This window comes from Oncorhynchus kisutch, linkage group LG17, assembly GCF_002021735.2.
Source record: "Oncorhynchus kisutch isolate 150728-3 linkage group LG17, Okis_V2, whole genome shotgun sequence".
NCBI lineage: Eukaryota > Metazoa > Chordata > Actinopteri > Salmoniformes > Salmonidae > Oncorhynchus > Oncorhynchus kisutch.
In genome coordinates this window covers 29,383,052-29,401,742 of record NC_034190.2, presented here as the reverse complement: position 1 = coordinate 29,401,742, position 18,691 = coordinate 29,383,052, and the positions used below count along the sequence as shown (strand labels likewise).

Sequence of the window (18,691 nt, the reverse complement as noted above, 5' to 3'; positions counted from 1 at the left end):
GGAACAGGAAGAGTAAGGGAAGACACTTGTATAAAATACAGGAATAGGTGGGGGCAGGGAGGTCCTCAGACAGAGAGAAGGGAAGAAAGTGTAGTTACAAGGCTGAGACTGGGACACAAGGCTAAATAGTACATTGAAAGTGGTGGGGAAACATCTGACTGGGAGGTGTGATCATTGTCAGGAGGAGATGGAGACAGTGGAACATCTTCTATTTCAGTCCCAGAAATATGTGAGAGAAATGGAGAGATTGTTATTCGATTTGAGGAGTAATGGGGTTGAAGATACAGGATTAAGTGAACTGCTGGGGAAATGTTCAGGGGATGTGCTATTTGATTATGTATTTCGTTTCTTTAGGGAGGCGAGATTATTGGGAAGGATTTAGACCTTCACTGTCTCTGGACGAAACTCCAGTCCAGTTGGTGGCGGTAATAATGCGCCTTAAAATTGGTTGCCAACTGCCAAATGAAAATCCACAGAATAAGAAACGTTCTTTCCTTGCTGATTTGTGACACGAAAGAAGGTAAGACTGCTTTATCTATTGTGGTTTGTAGCGTTTTATCTTCTGTTAGTATCAAACAGACTGAGGAAATCACGCGTTTTATTACCTTGTCAACGATTCGCGTATTATTTTTAAATCTACAATTTGCAAGTTGGCTACAATCTTGACTGTCAGTCGTCTTCCCAGTTTTTAGCCAAGTACACGTAAGCGTAAGCTTGGGGGCTAAGTGCTTGCTAGCTAACGTTAGTTAGCTACTGCATCTAGCTGTTAACGTTAACTGGCATCTTCTCGTAATGTTACTTTTTTCAGACTGGTTAACATTGTTTGGCAGAATGGTTGACCATGTATTTTTTTATAGTCAGTTCAAGCTAGATAACGATAGTCTTTCATTTTAACATCTGGTCTTAATGTAGTTACTGTAGTCAGATAAGGTTGCATAGGTCCCTAGCCATGCTAGAATAAATCCCACAGCGTTTAGCTCAAAGTTGGCAACATGTACACGTATGCTTTCTTTTAGTGAGTTATATTTGTTTTGATCAAGATTATGGTAGATTGGCCTATAATCTATATTAACGTCACTAGCTAACAATAAGTAGATGTATTGAATTATCCATTACTATAGTACCACGTTGAGAACGGTGTAGTTTTGTCTGCCGCTTTGGCCAAGAATGGCATCGGGTAACGTTATCGTCACATAGATAGCTAGTTGGCACTTCGTTTTTGCTTGACACAAAGGGAATGAGTTTGTCAATATTTAGAATTATAACCTAAGGAATATACACTACATATTTTTCTTAATATTTATAATTTTGTCTTGGATCAAAGATGCATTGAGTAAACTGAAATACACACGCTACTATTCTACAATGAAAAGTCACTTGAGTTTTCTACTATGTTGCAGATGAGGGTCCTGTACGTTTTTGCTCTACTGGCTCTACTGGGTCAGGGGACAGGAGAAGAGGGGGCTCGTCTGTTGGCTTCCAAGTCCCTCTTGAACCGTTATGCTGTTGAAGGCCGTGACCTCACACTGCAGTACAACATCTACAACGTTGGAACCAGGTATTGGACAACATCATCCATCTCTCCCTAGCCTATGTCAAATAATACCTGATATTACACTAGTCTTGAATGGCTTCATATCCTTCAAAAGCAATGATCTGAAATGATTGCTACAACACTGCATGGATTATGGTGGAAACACATCCATTCTAGTTCCAGTCATTGTTTGTGAAGAAAAGGAAACTGACAATGTTAATTGAAACCCAGCCTCAGGGGCATTGATGGAAGCCCCACATTATGGAAAAACTACATTTTGTGTTAAGCTGTGCCAATACAAGTCATTGAATGTCAGTCTGTGCTGAAAATAAATATATTGGTTTATTCGTTTAGTCCCAATTCTGTACCCTTATCCCGACATCTGGTTTCAAAATCCGCCTTAACTCAATCTCCGCTCCACAGCGCTGCCCTAGAGGTTGAGCTGTCCGATGACTCCTTCCCACCTGAGGATTTTGGCATCGTCTCTGGGATGCTGAATGTGAAATGGGACCGGATCGCCCCGTATCCTTTAGACACAATCCTAAGATGTGTTTCAGCCCAGTGTCCTTATGGCTCCAAAGCGCCAATCTTTTTCAATGATGCCTGCATTGTACCCTGAAGTCTTATCAGTTTCTCTAGTTTGTACCTTAACCCTACCCAGTGCCAGCAATGTCTCTCATACTGTGGTACTGCGCCCCCTGAAGGCCGGATACTTCAATTTCACCTCTGCTTCTGTCAGCTACCTGGCTCAGGAGGGAGGACATGTCGTGGTAAGGGAGAGTAGAATCATTTATGGAGATCAGGGCCTGTAGTAGGAATACTGATCTAGGATTTGTTTTCCCCATTTATGTCATAATGAATAAGATTGCATGGATGTGGACTTTATCCTCGATCAGCACTCCTATTTTGAGATGCTTTTTAAATAAGGGCCCAGACCTGGGTTCAAATACTATTTGAAACCTTTCAAATACTTTCTTTGCTTAAGCAGTGGCATGTGGTCAGGGTTTGAACTTTTTGTGCTTTTGTATTGGTTCCATTGCAACAGGTGTGCTCAATCAAGCAGAGCTGAAGTATTTGAACTCAGGTCTGATGCAGACTCACTCTTTTCTCTGCTGCTCTCTCCAGCCTGGAACCTTTCCTCTGCTACATTAACGGGTAGAATGTAGCCTAACACAGTGGCCTACTATTAGGCTGGTGTTGATTTACTGGATAAAAATAGTTTTTATGCAATTGCACACTTCCTGTTATTGATTTCAAGTCATTGGAAACTCCCTCTAGTCAATTGAACTAGAGACTGATGCTGAGTAGTGATGTTCATGACCTTTTGTGGAAATTAAAACTTATGTCTTCTTCCTGCAGGTTGGCTACACCAGCGCCCCCGGACAGGGTGGGATCTTGGCTCAGAGGGAGTTTGACAGGCGTTTCTCCCCCCACTATGTAAATCATTCGTCCTTTCAAACCATTGGCATGGTTATAGTAGACTTCTCTCAAAGACCTCTTACAAAACTACCAGTCAAAAGTTTGGGCACACCTACTCATTCAAGGGTTTTTCTTTATTTGTACTATTTTCTGCATTGTAGAATAATAGTAAAGACCAACTATGAAATACCACAAAAAAGAGTTAAACAAATCAAAATAGATTTTATATTTGAGATTCTTAAAGTAGCCTCCTTTTGCATTGATGACAGCTTTGCACACTTGGCATTCTCTCAACCAGCTTTTCTTTCATTCTGTGGTCCAACTCATCCCAGACCATCTCAATTGGGTGATTGTGGAGGCCAGGTAATCTGATGCAGCACTCATCACTCTTTGGTCAAATATCCCTTACACAGCATGGAGGTGTGTTTTGTCATTGTTCTGTTGAAAAACAAATGATAGTCCCACAAAACAGATGGGATGGTGTATTGCTGCAGAATGCCGTGGTAGCCATGCTGCCTTGACTTCTAAATAAATCACCAACAGTGTCACCAGCAAAGCACCATCACACCTCTTCCATGTTTCACGGTGGGAACCACACATGCGGTGATTATCTGTTCACCTACTCTGCTTCTCACACATTTGCACTCATCAGACCAAAGAACAGATTTCCACTTGTCTAATGTCCATGGTTCGTGGTTCTTGGCCCAAGCAAGTCTTCTTATTGGTGTCCTTTAGTAGTGGATCTTTGCAGCAATTTGACTATGAAGGCCTGATTCACGCATTCTCCTCTGAACAGTTGATGTGTCTGTTACTTGAAGCATTTATTTGGGCTGCAATCTGAAGTGCAGTTAACTATAATGAACTTATCCTTTGCAGCAGAGGTAACTCTGGGTCTCCCATTCCTGTGGCAGTCCTCATGAGAGCCAGTTTCATCATAAAGTAATGATGGACTGTCATTTCTTTGTGCTTATTTGAGCTGTTCTTGCCATAATATGGACTTGGTCTTTTACCAAATAGAGCTATCTTCTGTATACCACCCGTACCTTGTCACAACACAAGTTTTGGGCTCCCGAGTCTAAGGCACTTAAAGGTCTAAGGCACTGCATCTCAGTGCTGGAGACGTCACTACAGACCCTGGTTCGATTCCTGGCTGTATCACAACCGGCTGTGATTGGGAGTCCCACAGGGTGGCGCGCAATTGGCCCAGTGTCGTCCGGGTTAGAGTTTGGCCCGGGGTAGGCCGTCATTGTAAATAAGAATTTGTTCTTAACTGATTTGCCTAGTAAAATAGAAATAGGATCAAACGCATTAAGAAGGAAAGAAATTCCACAAATTAACTTTTAACAAGGCCCTAATTGAAATGCATTCCAGGTGAGTATCTCATGAAGCTGGTTAAGAGAATGCCAATCGTGTGCAAAGCTGTCATCAAGGCAAAGGGTGGCTACTTTAAGAATCTCCAATTTAAAATATATTTAGATTTGTTTAACACTTTTTTTCCGATACTACATGATTCCATGTGTGTTATTAATAGTTTTGATGTCGTCACTATTATTCTACAATGTAGAAAATAGTAAAAATAAAGAAACCCTTGAATGAGTAGATGTGTCCAAATTTGACTGGTACTGTACATATACATACGCATAAACAGTGCATTCGGAAAGTATTCGGACCCCTTGACCTTTTCCACATTGTTTTGTTACAGCCTTCTTCTGAAATTGATTCAATTATATTTTTTTCCTCATCAATCTACGCACAATACCCCATAATGACAAAGCGAAAACAGGTTTTCAGATTTTTGCAAAAGTATTAAAAATAAACCTTTTATTTACAAATATTCAGACCTTTTGCTATAAGACTAGAAATTGAGCTCCGGTGCATCCTGTTTCCATTGATCATCCTTGAGATTTTAGATTTTACTACAACTTGATTGGAGTCCACCTGTGGTACATTTTGTTGATTGGACATGATTTGGAAAGGTACACACCTGTCTATATAAGGTCCCACAGTTGACAGTGCATGTCAGAGCAAAAACCAAGCCGTGAGGTTGAAGGTGTTGTCCGTAGAGCTCCGAGACAGGATTGTGTCTAGGCACAGATCTGGGGAAGGGTACCAAAATATTTCTGCAGCATTGAAGGTCCCCTAGAACACTGTAGCCTCCTTTTTTTTTTAAATGGAAGTGGTTTGGAACTACCAAGACTCTACCTTGAGCTGGCCAAACTGAGCGATTGTGGAAGAAGGTCCTTGGTCAGGGAGCTGACCAAGAACCCTATGGTTCCTCTGACAGAGCTCCAGAGTTTCTCTGTGGCGATGGGAGAACCTTCCAGAAGGACATCCATCTCTGCAGCACTCCACCAATCAGGTCTTTATGGTATAGTGGCCAGACGAAAGCCACTCAGTAAAAAGCACACGACAGCCAGCTTGCTTGCCAAAAGGCACCTGAAGGACCATTCTCAGGTCTAATGAAACCAAGATTGAACTCTTTGGCTTGAATGCCACGCATCACGTCTGGAGGAAACCTGGCACCATCCCCATGGTGAAGCATGGTGGTGACAGCATAATGTTGGGATGTTTTTCAGGGCAGGGACTGGCAGGGTTGAGGTAAAGATGAATGGAGCGAAGTACAAAGAGATCCTTGATGAAAACCTGCTCCAGAGCGCTCAGGATCTCAGACTGGGGCAAAGTTTCACCTTCCAAAAGGACAATGGCCCTAAGCACACAGCCAATACAACGCAGGAGTGGCTTCAGGACAAGTCTCAATGACCTTGAGTGGCCCAGCCAGAGCCCGGCCTTGAACCCGATCGAACATCTCTGGAGAGACCTGAAAATAGCTGTGCAGCAATGCAATCCATCCAACCTGACAGAGCTTGAGAGGATTTGCAGAGAAGATTGGTAGAAACTCACCAAATACAAGTGTGCTAAGTTTGTTGCGTCATACCCAACAAGCCTTGAGGCTTCCAAAGGTGCTTCAACAAAGTACTGTCTAAAGGGTCTGAATACTTAAGTAAATGTGATATCAGTTTCTTTATTGGTAATACATTTACAAAAATGTCTAAACCTGTTTTTGCTTTGTCATTGTGGGTAGATTGATGAGGAAAAACAATTTAATGCATTTTAGAATAAGTCTGTAATAGAGGTCGACCGATTATGATTTTTCAACGCTGATACCGATTTTATTGGAGGACCAAAAAAGCCAATACCAATTAATTGGCCGATTTTCATTAAAAAAAAAAAAAAGTTTTTAAAAAAATATATATTTATTTGTAATGACAATTACAACAATACTGAATGAACACTTATTATAACTTAATTTAATACATCAATAAAATAAATTTCGCCTCAAATAAATAATGAAACATGTTCAATTTGGTTTAAATAATGCAAAAACAAAGTGTTGGAGAAGAAGGTAAAAGTGCAATATGTGCTATGTAAGAAAGCTAACGTTTAAGTTCCTTGCTCAGAACATGAGAACATATGAAAGCTGGTGGTTCCTTTTAACATGAGACTTCAATATTCCCAGGTAAGAAGTTTTAGGTTGTAGTTATTCTAGGAATTATAGGACTATTTCCCTCTATACCATTTGTATTTCATTAACCTTTGATTATTGGATGTTCTTATAGGCACTTTAGTATTGCCAGTGTAACAGTATAGCTTCCGTCCCTCTCCTCGCTCCTCACTGGGCTCGAACCAGGAACACAACGACGACAGCCAACCTCGAAGCAGCGTTACCCATGCAGAGCAAGGGGAACAACCACTCCAAGGCTCAGAGCGAGTGACGTTTGAAACGCTTTTAGCGTACGATAACTAGCTAGCCATTTCACTTCAGTTACACCAGCCTCATCTCGGGAGTTGATAGGCTTGAAGTCACAAACAGCGCATGCTTGACGCACAACGAAGAGCTGCTGGCAAAACGCCCGAAAGTGCTGTTTGAATGAATGTTTACGAGTCTACTTCTGCCTACCACCTCTGTCAGATACTTAGATGCTTGTATGCTCAGTCAGATTATATGCAATGCAGGACACGCTAGATAATATCTAGTAATATCAACCATGTGTAGTTAACTAGTGATTATGGTTGATTGTTTTTTATAAGATACGTTTAACTAGCTAGCAACTTACCTTGGCTTACTGCATTTGCGAAACAGGCAGTCTCCTTGTGGAGTGCAATGAGAGAGAGGCAGGTCGTTATTGCGTTGGACTAGTTAACTGTAAGGTTGCAAGATTGGGTCCCCCGAGCTGACAAGGTGAAAATCTGTCGTTCTGCCCCTGAACTAGGCTGTCATTGAAAATAAGAATGTGTTCTTAACTGACTTGCCTAGTTAATTAAAGATGAAATAAAGGTTGTTTTTTTTAAATCAGTGTCCAAAAATACAGTTTTCCAATTGTTATGAAAACTTGAAATCGCCCCTAATTAAATCAGCCATTCCGATAAATCGGTCGACTTCTAGTCTGTAATGTAACAATGTGGAAAAAGTCTAGGGGTCCGACTACTTAACGAAGCCACTGTATATGGACAGTTTTTAACTTGATGCCCTCCGGGCTGATTTCCTGGACCCAGATTAAACTTACTCATAGTCAATGTTCCCTCAAAAAAAGAATTGGCACTGAGCCAATTTCAAGTCTGCTGAGCTCTAACTTGAACATTGTGAAAATTCTGTGCAACATCCAGCGCGTGTTTACTGTGAACACTGAGGCTGTACCCACTTTAAGTTAAAGTTTCAGATGGTGGTCAAGTAGGCTACTGTGGCTATTTAACCATAATATAGGCCTACCATCAAAAACAATGGAGAAAATGCATCCCATAACTTTTTTACATTGAAATAGCTGTTCTATCATTCAGCCTATAGTAGGAGTTTTTAGAACATGCGGAGCTTGACATTAACCACTTTATCCGCTTGTCCTTCAGGCAAGGTGACTGAAAATGTTGTGTTTGATGCAAAAAAAAAAACTTTACAAAATTAAATGCATTGTTATTCCCATACATTATGACAGAGAATCAGACAAATTGTGATACCCTCTGCCTATTGGCTACTTAGGTTATTCAAGCCTGTCTCAATATACAAAACTGCCCCTTTTAAGTAAAAAAAAAAGAAGCTATTTTTCCTAAATCTCTTTTCAAAGATGTCTAGAAATGTACATGTTCTGTCCTCTTGTAGGAAGCAATCACTCCCTTTATTGCTGACTACAAATTATCTATAACTGGGCAAATAACTTACTAACTAGCAAAGGATATGAACAAACGTGCACACATGGCTACATGCAGCGCTCTCTTTGATTGCGAAACAAGCGCATTACTCACGACCACTCATGCTGTAAAGGCAGTCCATTTTAGCAATGGTCTATTTGCATATAGACCTGCTGCCGCTCCGATTGGCTATGCCACACCGGTCTGTGTGGAGTACAACACAGACCGGGCTGAGTCTTAGGTGTCAGTGTAATAGAATCCTATTCTGATGCGTTCTGCCTACAACAAAAGCTCTTGCATAGTTAATTTAGCATACTAAGTCTTGCATAGTTTGTTTCGGTATGTTGCATTGAAAGTGGCTAATATTGCAGTGATTCGATCACAATTCCCACAGTAAAGGGAAATGTTGATATTGTTAACTAAGGGGGGAAACTCTGAACTGAACATTCTAATCTCGTGCTTCTCTGCGCAGGTTGATATTTCTTCTACGCGGCAGTTCCGGGGAGTTTAGAGGGAACATGGCTAATAGTCTTAATGGCATGCTCAATGGAGATCCTTTTATTGAAAGATCTTTTTAGTGTAGAAATGGGCTCAGTCTGAGTCCAGGAAACTAGCCCTTTGTCGTTCTTATATTTCCATTTCTTTGAATATTACTTTTTAAGTAAATACCTGCAGTCAACTTGTGCAATACGTTAGGAGATGAAGAATGTTGCCTTTATTTCGCCTGACACATTATGAAGTTTAAGTTAGTCCCCAGTCAGTGGTCACGTGGTGTTTGTTTACGAGCACACAGCGACGAGAGACGGGAGCCTTGTGAGTCGCTCACTGTTATGCAGCAGGGTGATCTACTCACAGTATGGAATTCACAACTAAATGTTTCCTGTCTAGATATCTTAACTAAAATCTAAAATGTGATAAATGGTCTGCAGTTGTGCATATGGTTTGCTAATTTAGTAGCTAGTTGACTAAGATGTTAGCAAGCAAATGCTTGATTTTTGAAGAAGCTAACAGCAGAGAATCCTGTCCTGGATCAAGAGCCTTGCTGGCTAATATTTGTTTTGTTCGTGCAGGAAACTGAGTAGCATTTTTTAGTTACTTGTATTGTTTGGGTCAAACTACTTTATGTTCACAATGTGCTCGTTAGCATTCTCTGGGATTTTACATGCACTTGTTACTCTGTAATCCGAAGGTTAGCAATGCTATTAGTAGTGTTTGAAAACAGCTCAACCCTTGTGTTCAATGCCAGTATTGCCAAATATCCCAGTATGACAATCAGGATACTGCCCAAACCAGCCCTCTCTTCAATTGATGGAACACATGAAAATAACTGTCAGGGCCTCTGGGATTACTGCTAACTTGTTAGTAAACAAACAAACTAGACTGCAAACAACCATGATTAATTTTGTTTTATTCTCCACTCTGTCCATTTTGTATACAATATAAATAGAACCCCACTTCAGTAGGGTTTTGTAACAAAACCCTTTTGATGGACGAGTTCTAGAAGTATCTCCCTGTTTTCCAAATGTTTTCTTGCTAAATTTGACCTCTGCCTTTTTAATTGGCTGTGACCTCCACATCTCCCTCTTCCCTCACCCCCCCTCTCTCTTTCTCCCTCCAGCTGGACTGGGCCGCCTTCGGCGTAATGACCCTCCCCTCCATCGGCATCCCCCTGCTCCTGTGGTTCTCTAGCAAGAGGAAGTACGACTCCCCCAAGGCCAAGAAGAACTGAATACTACTCTCCTCTGTGGAACTAGCTATGGCTTTTTTGGGGGGGTGTTCAAGAACTTGCACCTTTTCACACTATTGTGCTGTCATAAACCGTACTGTGCTGGCTCAGATATTTTCTTGTCACTTTGTTCTTACCAGCATAGTTCCCGCAACGATGCTGGATGTGCATCCAGACTAGTGCAGTACATCTCTGCTCAGTAGTGTGAAAAGGGTATTAGTAACTCAGGATGGGAGGAGTGGCTGTAATAACATACTTACCCATATTGGGGTAAAACAAAACATGTAATATGAGTGATCTTGGAAGATGTGCTTCCTTGTGATTGATTGTGGGATTATGAGCTTTGTGGACTTTAGCGTTCGATGATGGTGAGAATGGGCTAGTGGTTTCATTGCTGTTTATTCTATTCCATACACATGCACATGCATTACATACAGTACATATACAGAGGGGTGTCCAAGTCAGACTACAGCTGATATGATATGAACTTCTTGCCTTGTGTTTTATTTTGTAATTAATTTGTTTTGAAACCCTTACAGTCATTTCTACAGAAAAAAAGTGAATAGTTTCCCAGGTAGTTCTGGGTGGGACTTTGTCTTGTTTGGGAAATAAACAAGCTGAGTTTTATAAAGTGAGATTCTTGTATTTTTACACATTTCTCAATCTTTGTGGGGTAGTGGGCACAAAATGGAGCACAACTTCTGTAGATGTATTTTTGGCACACAGATTGACATTCAGGACTGTCTCTAGCCTCTTGTGTTAAATAGAAAAGATAACTTGATCAGTTGATTTAAGTGTACAGTAAGTAAGGCTTAATTCTGGATATTTGCAAAGAGGGTCTTCGGTGTTTAGGGTTTATTTTGTTTACAAGGGGAGTTGTATGATAGGGTCTTAGTAAGGAGTGGTCGGATTGGGTGGAGGCAGCGGAGGCCTTGAGCTGGTTGGCCTCTCTGGGATCTGTTCATAGATGCTGGTGCTCGGGTCTTGGGTCAAAGGTCGTTCTGAACAAGGTGTCAGAAAGACTCCAGGTCGGGATGGGGAAGAGGACAAGATGGGATCTCCACACCGCTAGATAAGTGCATGAAAAAAATAAATGAAACACCTTATCAAAATACTTTTATATAAAATCTGTATATTTTTTATCTAACATTTTCAAACTACCTTATCTACCAGTGTGTAGTTTTTACTCAATTACTGAAAATGGCTGATTAACATCAGTTATTTAGAATACATTAGCCTTTTCTTTATTGCCAACCTCTTACCAAAGTGGTTTAGATCGTGTGTCAGAGGGCGGGGTTTCACTCCTGTGTACTTGAGTGATGAATTAAGATCACTAATTAGTAAATAACTCCTTTTACCTGGTTGTCTAGGGCTTAATTGAACGGAAAAACCAAATACTTGCAGACACTCGGCCCTCCATGGAGAGTTTGACACCCCTGGAGTAGATAATATATGCTCAACAATGTATGTTTGGTGTTCCAATACCTGCACACTTCCATCCTGTTGAGGGGGGCAGTTAACAGGCCTGGGAGGCAGTCGTAAAGGCCGGTTGGGGGCTATCCTGGCTGGGAGGGGGATGTGACTGGGGGCCTCTCTTGTTCTTAGGTTCACCTCTGAGTAGAGGTGATGCTGGGGGTCTACAAAAGAGAGCAGATATATTGTAATACATGTATACAGTCATATGTTCATTGTTCATTCTAGACAAATCTGTATTGTGTAATTTCAGGTCAAATCAGGCATGCCGTGCCTTGCTCAGGCCATTAACAATACAACCACTCAAAGGCAAGTAGCTAGTCTTGTCTTGTCTTTCACCTCGCCCACCTGTACTCCTCTCGGCATCCCGCCAGCGCCCCATGGCGTAGAAGTCGATGTGTTCCTTTGTCTCTTCTTCACGTTGAACCAGATGAGGGGTTTCCTCGTAGGTGTGCAGGGGCTCCAACTTCCAGTAGCTTGGGTCCCCCGTGGACCCACGGTGCATGAGAGGGACGGAGGACGCTGTCGCCTCCTGGCCTGGAGGATTGCCCACATTGACGTAGGGAGATGTATGGGAAAGCATGCTTGGTGGCTTGTTGACCCGGGCGTACAGTGCGTCGAAGGCGTTCTCTCCCCCGCCAAATGCTCCTGCACAGCTAACGTCAGGTTCTGTCACATCTTCGGGGAGGATCAGGTTTGTCACCTGGAAAATGTTTTGTCATGTAGTCTGTTAATCCATTAATAGCATTGACTTTTTTTGTGGGTTTGTTTAACTTACAAATGTTAAAGGGAGAATAGTTCCTTACCACCAACAGTTCCCCAAGCTGGTTTTCTGGTTGAGAAAGGGACTTTTTTAGCACCTTCTTCACCACAGCATACTCTGGCGTCCCGTCGTTTGTAGGGGCTGAGCTGGCCAATATCTCTTGGACATGGACAGTGGCAGGAGCCGAGGGTGCATATGATGAGGCTTCCTTTTCGGTCACTTTCGTTGTCTCTCCACCTTCATCCTGCAACCCCAGTTTAACTGTACCCTCACAAGCTTCACTGGACTGAGAAAGTAAAAGAGGAGAAAGATTGAGAAACAAACTGTTGCAGTTGAGTTTACCTAAAAGGATAGTTTGCCACAACATTTAAGTTTGTTAGATGTTTAGGTGGTGCCAATGACTTTTCCTTTCGCTTATGAAGAAGGCATGGTGTGGAATATATACTCGGCACCTCGTCACAGGGCGTGGTGAGAATCTCGTTGAAGGGCCCCACGGGATACTGGGTGTAATAGCTGACCAGCTCCTGCAGGCTGCTATGGCGACTCTCCTCCCCAGCGATGAGGTAACACGCCCCTCTGCCACCCTCTTCTTCCTCTATGATGAAATGGCGGCACCTATCCATTCCTCTGGGGGGAAAAGTGTGTGTCTGTCTAAAAATGTCTTTGTGTGTGTGTGTGTGTGTGTGTGTGTGTGTGTGGTTTGTTGTGACTTTACCTGTACGAGAGTACAAAACCAATCTTTGACTCGCTGAGCCTGAGCAGAAAACAGCCCTGCTGCTTGTCCTTTAGAAGCTCCTCTGCCTCCCTATCCAAACAGTTGAGAGACACACACACACAGAGAAAAGTGAGAACAATTCATCTTTAACAAACTGCATAAGCTGTACAAACACAGCACATATGTATGTATGTGTGTACAATTGCATGTCTTTGCTTTGACTCATGATGTGTGTGTCACGCCTTATCCGTTCCCCTCTAGTGCTGAGTAAAAGCCAAGTTATACTTGATCCGAAAATGTGGTCGGAGGCTCCGTATGGAGGGTGTGACGCAACTGCAGGGCCTCCAGAGGCATGCAGAGGCCTAATTGAGCTCCGTACCACACTGCCATCTGCCTCCCAAATGTTGTAACAATGAGGAGGGCTCCATATAGCTCTGCATTGACTTGATTGGTTGACAGTAGGTGGGGGCAGGAGGTCCTGCATAAACACAAACTCCCTTTGTTGACAACTTCCGTAACAACAGCTCTGCGCTGCTGCATGAAGTGCAAGAAGTATGAATGCCCTGACTTCTGCAGAGGTCGTATCACCATAACTGCTGCACGGCCAATGCAGATGCCGGATTGACCATGCAGCACCTTTAACACTTTCTGAACTATTTTCTATTTTGTTTACATATCTAGCTTTCGAACAGTGTTCTTCAATCCTGGGCCGTATTCACTAGATTCAAAACGGTAGCAAATGAGCCGAAACAAGGAGGTATAAAATGCTTGTTTTTGAGAATTCTGCAGTCCCAGATTGGGATTCAATTGCATGTGTACCTCTTTCTCTAAGTGAGAAATATTTGTGTGTGTGTGTGAATATGAATATGACCTGTATATTTGATTGAATTTATTAGACCATTTTAAAAACATTAAAAACAACAAACATTCTCACCCACGTACTGTTGGTCTACTGCTCACTTTTGAGACGTGCTACTAAACTCAGCAAAAAAATAAACTTCCCTTTTTCAGGACCCTGTCTTTCAAAGATAATTCTTTAAAAATCCAAATAACTTCACAGATCTTCATTGTAAAGGGTTTTTAAACACTGTTTCCCATGCTTGTTCAAAGAACCATAAACAATTAATGAACATGAACCTGTGGAATGGTTGTTAAGACACTAACAGCTTCCAGACGGTAGGCAATTAAGATCACATTCATGAAAACTGAAAAAAATAATCATTCTGATTGGATTGGATGCGCCCCTGCCCAGTCATGCAAAATCCATAGATTAGGGCCTAATCAATGTATATTGTTGGGTTCTGAGAATATGAAATATACTTATTCATGTCACTGAGGGGGAGAGAGGAATGTATGACGTTCACGTTCTGTCTGGATATGTTATTGTTAGCCATCAGGGATCCTATGGGAGGGAAAAAGACAGTCTGGTACGAGTCAACATCACAGCCGTGAGTTTGGGAGGAGTGAGCACTTTGGGGCAGAGGTCAGGTCAGAGGAAATGGAACAGATATCACTAAGGTTCTATCTAGCAACAGAGATGCATTGGCTGTTCAGATCTGTAGGAGGAGACTCAGCATAGGAGAAAGGGTTAAATATCAGTGCTTGTGTGAATATGTTTTTTTGTCTTATGCAGATGTAATGGCCCAATGGGTGAATAAACTTGGTTTAAGCTTTACCAATCGCCCGTGAGTTTTAATAGGTTATTTTCAATGGACTTATTTCATTTATTGACTTATTTCACTCTGCAAAATCTTTGAAATTGTTTACATTTTTGTTCAGTATAATTACATAGGTACTTGAGGACCATACTGTGGACAATCTTATATACAAGACACAATTTAAATCTGAGAGAATCTCTCCTCCACATTGAGCCATTTGAGGCTTTCAAAGTGTGAATGATCAAGATGAGTATGTTTGTCCCTTTGCATTTGTCATGTCATCTGTGGTCGTGTGCATGTGTGCATGTGTGTGTTTTATGTGTGTTTGATTGTACGTGCGTGCATGTGTGTGTTTTATGTGTGTTTGATTGTACGTGCATGCATGTGTGTGTTTTATGTGTGTTTGATTGTACGTGAGTGCATGTGTGTGTTTTATGTGTGTTTGATTGTACGTGCGTGCATGTGTGTGTTTTATGTGTGTTTGATTGTACGTGCATGCATGTGTGTGTTTTATGTGTGTTTGATTGTACGTGCGTGCATGTGTGTGTTTTATGTGTGTTTGATTGTACGTGCGTGCATGTGTGTGTTTTATGTGTGTTTGATTGTACGTGCATGCATGTGTGTGTTTTATGTGTGTTTGATTGTACGTGCGTGCATGTGTGTGTTTTATGTGTGTTTGATTGTACGTGTGTGCATGTGTGTCTGCGGTCTTTTTGCATATGCACTTGTTTCCCTGAATGCGCCATGTTTCTTTTTTCTATTGCAGATAATATATATGCCAGTATATGTTTCTGTGTGCTAGCAGTCTGACCTGCGTGTGGCGAAGCCGTGTAGCCAGCGGGGCATTGGGCGACCAGGCCGACACAGGCGGGGAAGCTGTGTCCTCTCAAACCACAGCAGGGTGTGTGCCCGAAGGGACGGGGACAAGGGCTCCAGGGGCCCGGGGCCACCCAGAGTCAGAGCAGTAGACACCCTCTTCACTACTGTCTGATAGAGGGAGATAGATAGGGAGGGTTGTGAGATTTATAGGCACATGCAATAGTTGTCTGTTGTGCTGTCGGGTATCTTTCCATTATTGTGGAGATTTTAAGGCAATTCTGAAAAGAAAACAAAAAGGGGGAAAAGGAGAGAGTATGAGAGAACAAGGCCCGGTCCAGAAATAGCACCTACCAACTATAAGCAATATGTATAGCTCCACCTTGTCTGAAAGAGGGAAGGAAAGAGATGGGAGAGAGGGGGTAGGAGAGGGAGAACACAGCTGTTGTTTACACAGGTAAACTTGGATACGTTCCCACAGAAGTTACCTTAGCAAGAGAAGACAGTTACATTTTATACACTTGATATGCTCATCCATGCCTTTTTCGTTCCAGCAAAATAAACCCACCATAGTATTTCACCTATCCTTTCCCATTTATGCACATCAAACCGGTAGGATCTTGGAGAAGGCTCTGGAGACAGAATCTGAACTTGGCTGACCCATGCAACGCTGAACGTAGAGGCAACTTTCAGTTGTCTTTTCTATCCCACCATGAAATGGATGTTTTTATTGGCCGAGCCACAGGAAGTTGTCTGTCTCTAACTGCACTATGTGGTTTAGGGGGTAAAGTGTGGCTGCTGGTTTCACACATGACAATCTGACTGGAGGCTTACGGGAAGTCCTCTACAAATACACAGACATATACATTTTAGAAAACAAGCATTCACATGCAGTAGAAATTGTACAAATGTTTGTCTGTTGTGTCTACCATGCATAGAAAACACTATTGAAAAGCATGCAATTTCTGAATTTTGACCGAATAGTAGAGTTTCCACTGATCTGGTAAATCTAATGTAAAATGTTTATTCTGTCACCTCATTCTCCTGGCCATTGGTTTGTTTGGCTGGTAGCACCACCTCCTCACGAAGGGTTTTGGGGACCTTTAAGCTCCGCCTGGGTTTGATTGGAGGAGTCTGGTGGGTGGGTGGGTCTTGAGCAGAATGCTGGTGTGGTACAGGCTTTTGGGGTTGGATTGGCAGGCAGCTGATTCGCTCTTCTCGCCTGAGGATTTCAACATCTGCAAACCAACACAAAATAATCTATAAAGCTAACCATTAACTATCACAAAAGTGAAGGCCACAGAAACCTTTTTTTATTTTTTATTTTACATTTAACAAACACAATATTATGAACTAACAAAATATTTTGGGCTTAATAACAGTACAGTATTTTAAATTTTTTATTTAACTAGGCAAGTCAGTTAAGAACAAATTTTGTGAGTTTTCGTGAGAAGACCGATTTGTCTCATGGTCTGACAAACACTGCAGTAACTCGGTTACCTGGGGCGGCAGGGTAGCCTAGTGGTTAGAGCGTTGGACTAGTAACCGGAAGGTTGTGAGTTCAAACCCCCGAGCTGACAAGGTACAAATCTGTCGTTCTGCCCCTGAACAGGCAGTTAACCCACTGTTCCCAGGCCGTCATTGAAAATAAGAATGTGTTCTTAACTGACTTGCCTGGTTAAATAAAGGTAAAAAAAAAAAAAAAAAGGCGGATGCGGTGTTTGTCATTGAGCCCTTGCAAAAAATGCCTAAATTGACGGATTTTAATGGGGATTTTGATGTTTTCACTTTGTCATGATGGGGTATTGTGTGAAACAAAAAAACACTTCATCAATTTTGAATTCAGACCGTAACACAACAAAATGTGGAATAAGTCAAGGGGTATGAATACTTTCTGAAGGCACTGTAGTAAAACACATGAGACACAAGACAACATAAAAAAACATAGCAATTAATGGAAGTTAGAAGGGTGTAAAGTGCATACTTTCTCTGACAATCAAGCAATTCAGATCACTTTTAGCATCAACTTCAGGTATTGTAGATAACACAATAGATAATGCAATGTTCACATTAGTGCATTGGATGCACCTAGAATTCACACAAATAATCCATTTTATAACAAGCACAGTTGAATTTGTTTTTCAAACCCAGTTGGTCGCATTTTTGCTGTGACTCAGATTTAGTCAGTTGATGCCTATTAGCTGTTGGTATCTTATTGGAGAAAAGGTGGAGTGTAACCAAGGTAATCTGGTAACTATTCTTGTGTGATGAGTAACCTTTTTCTGAGACCTGACCTAGCTGTGTTAGCCCACAGCTAATGCCTAGCTTAGTGGGCTAACACAATCTTCAGGTGCGCAGACAAACCTGTCTCTCTAACTCTTTCAGCCCAACAGCAGACCCTTGGTTTGGTATCATGCTGAGTGATTGGGATGAGGAAATGTAACCACTCTCAAATTCATAGATGGAGCTATGGGCAGGATTCACATTCCGTGAATCCTGACATGATCTTTTTAAACATAGTTCTAAACTATAAATTGTTTGTTAATAAAGATTCAAACGGCAATAAAAATGTAAGCAATGGTAAACAATAGCAATGATATTAAATGAGCTAGTAATGAAAACATTGTTCCTACATAGTTCTGGCTGATTATAAAATGGTTAAAAGTATAAGGCTGACCTTTTAAGCGCTGGTAGTCAAAGTCCATGATGACATTTAAAATAGGTCGTCACACGACGGCTGTATCAACGGATGTCTGAACATCTCTTTCCTCCTCTACATCAACTGCTGTGGGGGGGAGGGGGGAGGGGGAGGGGGAGGGGGAGGGGGGAGGGGGAGGGGGGGACATAATAAAGAGATAAACTATAAAAGTTGTTGTGGGTGGGGGAGGGGAAATGCAATTTTGACCAATTTCTTAATTACATAATTATGTCCTAATTGTGCATACATATAACAAAAGTGATACAGTATGTGCATGTAGCTTCAATTATCATGTATTATTCTTATTTTTTTAGACTTTAAAAAATATTTTTTACAAATAACAACTGCTCATGTCCATCACAGAAGAAACAATAATTTGCATGAGCTGAGCTGAATCTTTACCCTGTTGCCTACAAGTAACCTAGCGCTCCTTTTTTGGTGCACATTTTGCATTTGTCAAGTTAGAGAACTGAGAGACATGTAGCACAAAGAACAAGAACAAAGTGGCAGTCACATGCCCCCACCCATGCGCGCACACACACACACACACACACACACACACACACACACACACACACACACACACACACACACACACACACACACACACACACACACACACACACACACACACATACACACACACACATACACACACACACACACACACACACACACAGACACACAGGAAGAGTGAGGCACCGCAAC

At 41.8% G+C, this 18,691-nt stretch overlaps 2 protein-coding genes across 3 annotated transcripts; one reads left to right on the top strand and one right to left on the bottom strand.

The window, feature by feature from the left end:
* The first annotated feature begins 416 nt into the window (after positions 1–416).
* Positions 417–10,495, top strand: LOC109907420 (translocon-associated protein subunit beta-like). Its single transcript, XM_020505380.2, has 6 exons — positions 417–520; positions 1,401–1,558; positions 1,958–2,056; positions 2,196–2,304; positions 2,894–2,971; positions 9,753–10,495. Exons 2-6 carry the CDS (start codon positions 1,401–1,403, stop codon positions 9,861–9,863), a joined length of 555 nt encoding a protein of 184 aa, XP_020360969.1. The 5' UTR covers positions 417–520; the 3' UTR covers positions 9,864–10,495.
* On the bottom strand, positions 10,241–18,072 carry LOC109907416 (SH2 domain-containing protein 2A). 2 transcript variants are annotated; one of them, XM_020505364.2, is made up of 9 exons: positions 17,963–18,072; positions 16,321–16,523; positions 15,281–15,456; positions 12,812–12,901; positions 12,549–12,723; positions 12,140–12,382; positions 11,673–12,036; positions 11,346–11,497; positions 10,241–10,928 (listed from the first exon to the last, which is right to left on the bottom strand). In XM_020505364.2, exons 1-9 carry the CDS (start codon positions 17,988–17,990, stop codon positions 10,752–10,754), a joined length of 1,608 nt encoding a protein of 535 aa, XP_020360953.1. In that variant the 5' UTR covers positions 17,991–18,072; the 3' UTR covers positions 10,241–10,751. The 2 variants fall into 2 exon arrangements, with proteins under 2 accessions (XP_020360953.1, XP_020360954.1); XM_020505365.2 differs by having other exon boundaries at positions 11,682–12,036.
* Positions 18,073–18,691: the final 619 nt, after the last annotated feature.